This window comes from Halyomorpha halys, unplaced genomic scaffold (genome assembly GCF_000696795.3).
Source record: "Halyomorpha halys isolate HHAL.00 unplaced genomic scaffold, Hhal_1.1 Scaffold413.1, whole genome shotgun sequence".
NCBI classification, from domain to species: domain Eukaryota; kingdom Metazoa; phylum Arthropoda; class Insecta; order Hemiptera; family Pentatomidae; genus Halyomorpha; species Halyomorpha halys.
In genome coordinates, this window is record NW_027104790.1 from 974200 (window position 1) to 984836 (window position 10637).

A 10637-nucleotide genomic window follows, 5' to 3' on the forward strand; every position below is an offset into this window, starting at 1 on the left:
CTGTTGAATAAATATATATATTGCTACTATTGGATTGGATAATAACAACTGTGAAACATCAGATAAATAATTCACCACCTTTCATCAGTGAAGTGGTGAGGGCTGGAATCACCATAACTTTTCACACCAGCCTTGTTTCATGATGGCTACTCTAGATGTTATTTAGAATTAACCATTCTTAATCAATATTAATGTTACAGCTTAGTGCAGAAAGCAATTTATAATACGATTCTAAAACATGTGAGGAAATGATATCAAGGAAATAACAGGATTTTTGTGCCAAAATAGAGTAAATGAAATTATCATTTTATCAGTTTTGAAAAATTAATTCCATTCAAACGTATGAAACACAGACATAAAAAAAAAAAGTCATGAATATGAAATAAATTTCAAGATGTGATTCTTGTATGTACTGCTATTTCATTCTCTATAGTAATAATAATAATAATATATATTTTAATTTTTAATAAAATGTTTACATGAATCAGGTGGTGTAAGCTTTTTGAAACAAATCTTGTTTAAAATTGTATTCCTAAAATTTAATTTAGAATTTTAATTCATTGATAGTCAAACTGTATGGCAAAAATATATTAAATATTTTTATAGCCTTTTTTTTTTTTTTGCTAATATTTGCTACACTCCAAAACATTTCCAATGTGAATTACTGAACATTCTTATAGTGTTATGAAAAGTGAAAAGGAATGTAATTAAAGTTTTATATGGTGGAATCCAACTGTACTTTTTATTAGTTTTTTTTACATTATTTGCCTACTTTTTTTTATATGAAACTTTGTTAGACATGGTAGAGCAAATCAGCCTGGATCAGAAAACAATAGAAACAGTTCGTTTTTCAATAAATAGAAAAGTATAAAATATTTATTAAGTAAAAGAAATATTTTCTTTAATTAAGAGAGATTTCCTTTAATCATATTCCATTTCCATTGTCAGCAAGTACTAGAACCTAAGAAGTTTCACTTCTAACAAATGAAAGTCACACTTTTTTTTCTATTGTGTTGCTATGAATACACAATCGATTCTTCAAAAACTAAAGATGTACCCAATGTTTTAACCATTGTTAAATTTTAAAACTGCTCGAAAAATTAATGAACCAGTACTATAGATATTATGAAGACCTATAATTTTTTTTTTTTAATACTACTGTTTCATTTATAAATATTAATTATCATTTGATGCTAGCAGATGAAAAAAAAAATTATGTTTGTCTTTATCATATCTAGTCAGATATGATTGGTTGTACATTCTTTGTTTAACTTGGAAGATGTTTTATAGTGTGTTGTCCTGCAAAAAGTAAAAATTATCTGTATTTAGAAAACTCAAATTTTATTAGTATGGTAATTAAATATAATTACTTGTATTTATTTATTTTACTGCTGCTATGTTGAAGAGGTAATTTACAATAAATTTTTTACTTTCAGCTATTTATTTTAATTTGAAATTATGGTTTTTAAAATCTAATTTTGCCCTTCTTCTAGCTTTTTTGAAATTATTTATCATTTCCATTTTTTGCTTCTAAATTAATATTTTGATATTTGTTTTGTATGATCCAGCAGTTCATTAGAAGGCTCTCGAGCAATGAGTGTGTCTGCTCCTTGTGCCATTAATACAGAAACATCTGCCAACCCTGATTCTACAAAGTATTTGCTTTTTACTATCAGTTGATAATATTTTAATCAAAATTGATATTAAAATTTCCTTCATTCAATATATGTTTAGTGCCAATATTTTTTGTCTCTAATACTTTGTATATATGTTATTTTAGAAGTAAGGTTGAGGAATTTGAAGTTGTTTCACAAGAAGGATGGCAGTCCCTCAGTTGTTTAACTGACAGTACAGAACAAAGTGCTCCAATTAACTTTGATATGTCAAATAGAGTATGAATTTTAAATTTATTACATTACTTTCACTTACCTATGTATGTATGTATGTGTAGTTATTATATTATAATGTGTGGCTTTGCATTGTAATTAGATTATTATATTGTAATATGTCCCAATGAATATTAATACTGTGTGTATTATGTATACATATAAAATATATTTATATCCAAAATAAAAAAAAACAACATTAATTTGTAAATATTAACTCACAGTCTTACAATATCTGAACCAAATTGCTCCCTTTGTCCCCGCCTTGGGTGGACAAAGTATTATTTTTCAGTGTGATTTCAAAGCTGTTTCCTCTATTATATTATCATTGTGAAATCCAGTTAAATTTTGGTAAGGGAACTTTAGGGACTCTGTCAAAACTGGTCCTCTAGTTATAGAGGGCAAAACATAATTCCTTTACCGTTGGAGTTAATTTTGTGGAACGGAATCCCTTCTTCCTTCGTTAGATAAATTATTTTAACTTTTCTTAAGGTTTTTCCCCAAATATTGTGTATATCAAAGACACCGCAACTGGAGATAATAAGTCATTCTTTGTTTGACAGTACTACAAGAGTGAACTAGCTGCTGTGTGCTGACCATTTACTGAGGCATGATTTATGAATGTTTTGCATCGTTGAAATCAAAGTGTTAACTTTTAATGGCAGTAACTAAAACCTACTCAGGACTTTTCAGTGGCTCAAATGTTTTAATTAGTCTCTTTTTACAATCAGAATTCAAAAGACATAAATTTGTAAAAAATTACTTTGAATAAATAAAATGAATAATTTTAATATACTTTGAATTATAAAAAAAATGAAAAAATGTTAATGCAGTTCAAACAACCTACTGAAAAAACTGGTAATTCAACTTCAAGTATTTTATTATGGTGTTCTCTCTTATGAGATGTTTGAACCATTTTCAACTGTGGTAAATTGATTTAAAAAAATTATGGCGGTGATCACTTTTGAATTTGTCATCACTTACCCCTACATATAATAATACCTCCCTACAAATAAAAATTGCCATTTTATTTCAATTGCTGAAAATTTTATTACTCATTTAATGCTTCAATAAAGAAACTTCGAGAATTGCCAAATTTAGACCATCAGTTTTATAAACTAGGTTTGGTAGGATTATAAAATGTTGCCCCAGTGTTAATATATAGTTCTGAAGTTCTTTACAATCAACTACTGACTATTTCTAGCTAGGTTTGGTGATCAGTCAACTTGAAATATTTTTATTTTTGTGTTTTTTGCCAAAAGAAACACTTTTCATTAATGTTTATTTGACTAAAATTTTAAATTTTACTATTTTTGAGTTTACAACTACATAACTACCTACACTATTTACATAGTTGGAAAAATAATATAGTTTATTAACTATGGTTTTAAGAATTTTGTCTTTTAGTCAATAATGACCCTTCCATGTAAGTTAGTCTTTTGTCTAGTGTGAAGCCTAGTGACCACATGATTTACTTTTAAAAAGAAATTAAACCATTTTATTCCTATTAATAATGTTGAAATGATTTCAGAATTATATTTTTGACAACACATAAAGTTATAAATTTTAGTTACTATAATTTGTGTTCTATTAAATTAAATATTAATTTATATCTTATGTTATAGGCAAAGTTACCTCGTGGAATAGAACAAATTAGGCCTCATTTAGAGCAAGTTGATAATGTTCCTCTCTTGGTATCTCTCTTTACCGATTGTATACCATCTACGACTCAACAAATGCTTGATATTATGAAGGACTATGGTGAAATAGTATGTGTTATGGGCTCATCTGCTAATGCAGACAATTCGAGTATATTTCTTAGGGCTAATGTTAGGTAATGTCTAATATTTTATGTTTTTTTTTATTTATAAATAAATTAATTTTGACCAAATTATCTGTAATTTTACTGGTTTTTTTTTTGTTCTTTTCGTAAACCTCTTTTACTTTCTTAATGCTACTAGGTAAGGAAGTTATTTGAACTATATCAAATTTTCAATGTGCTTTCCCAGCTCTCTGAGTAACTAAAAAAGGATTTTCAGCTATTGTTAGTGACATAGTGATATAAAGTTCACAATAACTGAAAAATATGTTTTTTGTCGATAAATGGATGTAAAGATTTCAATGAATGTTGCATTAACAATTCTCCTTGAAACCCTTTAACTTTTCATGTATAGTACATTCCTGAAAAAAACAAAAAATAAAAAAAAAAAATATGGAAAAATTTTTAGTGGGAAAAGTATTATATATGTTAGTTAAAATTCTACAGAATTACTTTGATGTTAGTAAAATTTTATGGAATAAAAACATAAAAATTGGGCCAGTATTAGAAAAAATTTGGCATATTGTAATTCTTATCTCTTTCTTTTCTATTTTTATTTAGCTTTCTGATTAAATATAACACTATAGCTTGTGGATTATTCTAGACATTCATTTCAAAGACAATTAAATTATCAACTTTCCTAAATTCAAACTTGACAATGTTAACCTTTTATATACTGTTAGGATAAAACTTTACTTAACTGGAATTAAATGGCCTAGGCCTTCATGAAGAGCTTATCAAAATTGACAAATTATTGTGAACTGTGATATAAAAAACACTTTTAAGGATGTAGTTAGCAATGATAGATTAAATTATATTTATAATAATTCAAATTCTATTTGAGTTCTTCTGACCACACCCAAACCATCTTGCTTTTATAAACATTCTTTCTTTCTTATTTCCATTTTTAAAATGTATGATTATGAACCTTGGCATAACACAATTTATAGCCTCTAAAATAGAAATAAGAAGAAAATGATACTGAATTCAATAAATAGTTTTGCAAAAAGAGAAATAACTTCAGACAAGAGTTTTGCATTGCCACTAAAACATGCATCAGTCTTGGGAATTTATTGGAAGTATCTAATCAGTATTTTTTTTTTCAATGAATTACATCTGTGAATGAAATGATATGAAATTATGATATACTTTTGAAAAAATTATTTTTACGTCAGTATTTTGCATTCTCTAATGAGATTTATTGTGATCTGTGTTTGATGTTAAATGAACTTGAATATATTTATGTATACACTTTTTTTTGTTATTCACAATTGATCTATCTGTTTTAGTGTTTCGGTTGAACCTCTTTTTCCTCAAGTATGTCAAAAAGTACCCGTATATTCTAACTATCCAGATGCGATATCACCAGTTCAACTGTCTGGAAGACTCAATTCACTTCCATGTAGTGTTTCCATTACTAGGCAGCGACCAGTCTCACTTTTTCATTTAATAATGCATGTAAGTTTGTGATGGATGTTTATAATTTTCTTTATGGAAGAACTTAAACTATATATCTTAGAAAAATTAAATTACAAAATGGTCTTTTAACTTAGTATTAAATTATTGTAGGAGTGGAAAATAATAATGTTATCTTGAATTTTATTGACTTTAATTAAGTTAACAGTAAGTAAGTCAGTTTCTTTCTTGTTATTAGAAAGAATATTCATTTAAAATTATTTTATTTGAGTTATTTAAATTTCCATTCAAAGCTAGATAATTATTTATCTAGAAAAATTATAATAATTTTAATCATTAATATAAAATGTTTATTTTTTTCTTCATTCTATTTCTGTTGTTAATTAAATGTCATCAATTTTAATTTTCAGGCTCGCCATTACATGATGTGCTTATGGAATTGTCTTCAATTTTGGATTTGCTGTATGTTTACTCTAACTATGGTTCAAATGATTACAATAATGGTTATGCTACCACCATTGTTTTCAGCTGGTAAAAGCTATTTCAATTTATTTAATACTTTCCTTCTTAATATTTATTATTGCTTAAAATTCAATAATCATTCTACTTTGAACTATGCCTCTTTATTCCTGATACTGCTGTATTTATCTATTTAGTAGCAACTGCATATGAATCTATTTATGATACTGTAATATATATTGAAATCATTAACTTTAATAACGATTTTTATTTCATAAGTTTAAAAGTAGGGACTTAAACTGACATGAAAATAATTGTTTGAAAAGTGTATAATTCTCTCTAATTTAGGTTTGTTTCCCCTGTGAATGAATTCATTTCCATAATGTGTTCTTATTTGACTAGTCTTATTGTTGCTTACTTCCTCCTTTGTAAAAGTGATCATAGAACCTTTTAACTCATTTACTTATGAGTTACCTTTTAATATATAAAGTAGAACCTCTGTTAACTGAGGTATTGTTGGATATAGGGATTCACAGATTATTGTAAGCCCTGGATAATAAAATCACAACATTTTATTGACAAAAATACATAAGAATGAATTTATGCATGTTTTTACAAATGCATTGACCAATAACATATTTTTTGGATTGAGTTGCTAAAGTAAAGCTTCTAAGGAAGCATTTTCCAAAATAATCTCAATTCACCTCCTGCATTAAAAATTTGATCTGGAATTAAATTAAATTTTTTGTCCAGTTAAAATTTTCAATAAATAACGTGGCAGCAACATTATCACCGCTAAGACTCTCCCCTTGAATGGCCAACTGCCTAATTTCGTGTCTTTTTTTGAAATTGTGGAGCCATCCTCGGGAAGCGGAGAATGCCTCGTCAATATAAAGTTTTCATGAAACTACACTTACTTGCTTTTTCACTCACTTTTGGCCCAAAAATGGGATCTCGCTCTGTGTGTTTTTGCATGAACCACTGATAGGTTTGATAGGCTTCATCTACATCTTTTAATGTAGTCATTGTTTTCCGAGGACAGATGTTTGGACTGATAACGATACAAGTCTGAAATGTCTTTTTTCTTCTTCAAAACAAGTTACAACAGTTAGCTTGCCAATCCCTAATTCAGTGTACATTTTTTTTTTTTAATTTCACTTTTTTCTACTTGGTTTATAATGGTTAATTTTTTGTTCAAGCTTTGAAAAGACAAGTTTTCTTTTTTTTTGACATTCCGTTTGTATTTAAATGGAGACTAAGGCACAACTGAGTAAATAATTTTTTTTATAGGAAAACAGGTCATTAGGAGTTTCATAGAAAGACTTGAAAACATTGCTGTTTCTAGAATAGGAATTTGACTTGTACCTTGTGACCAGAAACATCTCATTCATATGATATCAGCTTGTCATGTTTTTTCATTCATTATTTTTAAGAATATACATTATACAAACATAGTTAAAGGAGAAGGCTCTTGACAAAAGTATTTCCAGACTAAAAATGGTTTCTATTAATGACAAGAATCATTGACCTATGTTAAGTTAACTTTGCTGTCTTAGTGTTAATCATTAGAAATTTCATTAACTCCAATAAATGTTAGTCAATTTGTATTTCTAACCCCTCATATCTTAGATTCAAAAATTCATCATCATTATTTTCTTTGCGAAATTATGATTACATGTATTATCTTTTAAACACATGAAACTGATTTTGAGATTATTAATATAATGTTAGATAGTTCCTTAGTAATATGAATGTGAAGTTAATACATTTCATTATTTTTGAAATTTATGTAAAATTTTTCATTAATGGAAAATTAAAAAAAAAAGTTTATCAGTGATTAAATTTTGGAATTATTTTCTTCTAGGACAGACACTTTGGTTGAGTTGTGTAGTTTTACCACTTTTATCCACTTCTCTTGTCAATTCACCAACAAACACTCAGGTTATGCTCCGACCAGTGCCTAAGAAACAGGCTACTGTCAATTCTAAGGTATTATTTTATAGATTATATTAGGCTAATCACAAAAGTAAAGTCTCTAATTTTTTATAAATTAACATTTTCGTTTATTTTTTATTGATATTTACTTCATTTTGTAGATTGAACATTTGTTTATTTTCTTACTCAATCTCCACTTGGATCATGGCATTTTTGAAGATTACTGTGACAATGCATATATGCTCATGCCATAAATATTTGTTGTTGGTTGTTTATATGGGCATGGTCGAGAACTGGTATTACATGGTCAAACAGCAGCTGTCACAGCATCTTCAAAAATTCATCAATCAAATTTATTAACAATTAAAAAACTGTTTGAAGAATCTTTAAAATTATGTTACAATAGAAACTGAGGGACCTTACCTTTGGGATAATCTGTATACAAGCTTTTTTTTTTTGTTTAGAGATCTCTGTTGTGGGCCAGATTAATTGTTATGTCCAATCTATGTGAGCCACCTCAGAAATTTCTAAATGTACCAGGAAATTTTAATCTAAAGTAAATTAAAAACAAAAATAATTCTAGGGGGGAGCGCTCTTATAGCTCCCTAAGTATTGTTTAGTCAGTTTTATTTTAGTCAAATTTGTTCTTAATGCCTTATTTATACAATAATTACACATTTTATAATGTTTCAGAACATTAATTGTTATTGAGAATATAAATGATATTGCATGTTCTCATATTCATCAACTTGAAATATTATGAATGTTATTGTCTACATTGAATATAATAAATTGTAATATCTTATTTCAGGTGGTTATTTTTGTTGCCTGGTGTTACGGAACTAAATTTGTATTAACCATCATGTTAATACCACTTATATATGGGGCAACCTTGGCTTCATTTTGCCCTCATGTAGCAGCTCAATACAATCAAACTTGTTTGTTGGTGTATCCTGTACCAGGAGAACCACTTGGTGGTTGGGAAACTAACTACATCCCTCTAAAAAAAGCTCAGATGATTGCTACATCACTTATGGTTTTTCATTTTGGCAAGTATTTTTTAGTGTTTAATAAAAGGATAATGACATATGATTACATTTAACAAACTTTTTTTCTCTTATAGCCGTTATATCTGTAAGCTTTATTCATCGAGAATTCTTAAGCTGGAGAAGGAGCCCTTTTAAAAATAAAACCTGGTGTGTCATTGTTTTTTCACTGTGAGTATAAGAAAAATTTTCATTATACCATTTTTATTAACTTTTATGTATTTTTAGTGAATAGATTGAATTCATGAATGAGAATTTATATTGATCACCCATCTGTTTTAAACTATGGTAACTGCTTAACAAAGTTAGTAACTGTTTATTACCCTCAGTATACATAATGTGACCTTCATGTATTATAATATGGTGCTCCTGGAACTACTGTTTCTTTCCCTCATAATTAAAAATGCTAGTCCGTACTTACTAACCATAAATTTCTATATTAAATTGATTTAATCTAATAATTAATAAATAGCTCTGGTTTTGAGATAAATTTTACAACAAAATATAAAATATTGTTCTAAAAAAATACTGATATTATGTATGACACAGTCAGCAAAAAATCGACAAGGCAGGGTAATGATCATGAGAAATATTATAGAATCAGCATTACTTATACAGGGTAACATCAGTTACAATATTCTGATTTATCAATTAATCCTAACATTTCTCATGCACATTTTTGTTTTATTAGGTTGTTAATTCAAAGCATTTCAGCAGTCTTATCAATAGTTTTTGATGATGGACCTTCAGAATACAACATGGATACTTCATGGTGGATCATTATAACATCAGCCATTTCACCTATTCTGATATTTCTGCTTAATGAATTTGTTAAGTGGCAAGAAATTAAGTAAGTCATTACTTTTAAATATAGATTAAAGTACATCAGAGTCGCATTTTTTAATTTTTTAATTTTGGTTTCAGAGCAAATTTAAGATACGAAAAGAGGGCAAGGCTTGATTTTGGTACTAAGTTAGGAATGAATTCACCGTTTTAGTGGAATTTTTTACATATCATTTAAATAATAAGACTGTACAGTTAACAATTAGTCAAAGCCTAAAACAAAGTACAATTTATTTGACTGATAGAAATAAGCATTCAAAGATTATATACACTTTATACTTTACGAGATTTAAATGTAATTATACATATTTTAAAAAAAAAGTTTTAAAGATTTTTAATTTACATAACAGTGTGATAAAATAGTACTTATTAGTTTTATTGTATTGCATCATGACAAAAATTGTAATATTTGTATAGAGAACAATGATACTCAACATAATATATTTAAAAGTTATTATCCTATTATTAAGTGTTATAATGTCTTGTTCACATTCAGCAAGTAAAGCATTAGATTGGATTAATTGTTAAGTATACTATATGTGCTAAAATAATGTGTGCCGAAAAGTCATAGGATTTTCATTTTATTTAAACTATTAATCAGTATTTTTTTTATTCTGTATTAATTATAAAAAATTATTAATTGTTGTATTAGATAAATTGAGCCTATATTATTGATAATGTTTTCTCCTAAAGTTTATTTTTGAAGCTGAAGAATTTTTGGTTTATATTTATTTTTAAAGCAGTCTATATCTCAAAAAAAAAAATCTTGTTAGAACTTAGGAATTTATTGTTAGTTTTTAGTTATAGGTTAATGATATGATTCAAGAGGTAATTGATCTTCCCATATTCATAAACATTAAAATAATTATTTGTTGCTGTAATTCTAAAATAATGTTTTTGTAGATGCTTTTTGCGTCACACTATTGATTCATAACAAAAAATTAGAAAGTTTATAAAAAGGTTATTAAATTATAACAAGGATAACAATATTAAATGGGAAATCTGTCAATCATCAAATCGTTATTTGGATTGTTATACAACTGATAAATTTGGTTTTAAGAGTACAAGTCCAAGTTTCAGTACAGCATTATATTATAAATATTTCACTGAGTATAATTTCTTTTTTTAATTACTTGTGTGAACTTTAGACTCATATTTTTATATCTCTTAAGAAAACTGAAAATTATTTCTTAAATTTTAAATTTATTTTCTGAATTTATGACTTGTATATCT

The 10637-nt window shown here is 27.0% G+C and overlaps 1 protein-coding gene across 5 annotated transcripts in view; it reads left to right on the plus strand.

The window, feature by feature from the left end:
* l(2)k05819 (transmembrane protein 94-like protein l(2)k05819) overlaps window positions 1-10629 on the plus strand; it is a 38106-nt gene extending 27477 nt beyond the window's left edge. For 2 of the 5 annotated variants that reach the window (XM_014423265.3, XM_067045337.1), the window contains 10 exons: window positions 1569-1655; window positions 1781-1892; window positions 3512-3720; window positions 4995-5163; window positions 5532-5652; window positions 7445-7569; window positions 8327-8564; window positions 8639-8732; window positions 9253-9411; window positions 9486-10629. In XM_014423265.3, coding sequence (XP_014278751.1) covers window positions 1569-1655; window positions 1781-1892; window positions 3512-3720; window positions 4995-5163; window positions 5532-5652; window positions 7445-7569; window positions 8327-8564; window positions 8639-8732; window positions 9253-9411; window positions 9486-9558 — 1387 coding nt within the window. In that variant the 3' untranslated portion in view covers window positions 9559-10629. The remainder of the gene's footprint in view (window positions 1-1568; window positions 1656-1780; window positions 1893-3511; window positions 3721-4994; window positions 5164-5531; window positions 5653-7444; window positions 7570-8326; window positions 8565-8638; window positions 8733-9252; window positions 9412-9485) is intronic. The other 3 variants (XM_067045335.1, XM_067045340.1, XM_067045341.1) reach the window with 2 other exon arrangements.
* The last annotated feature ends 8 nt before the right edge of the window (window positions 10630-10637 follow it).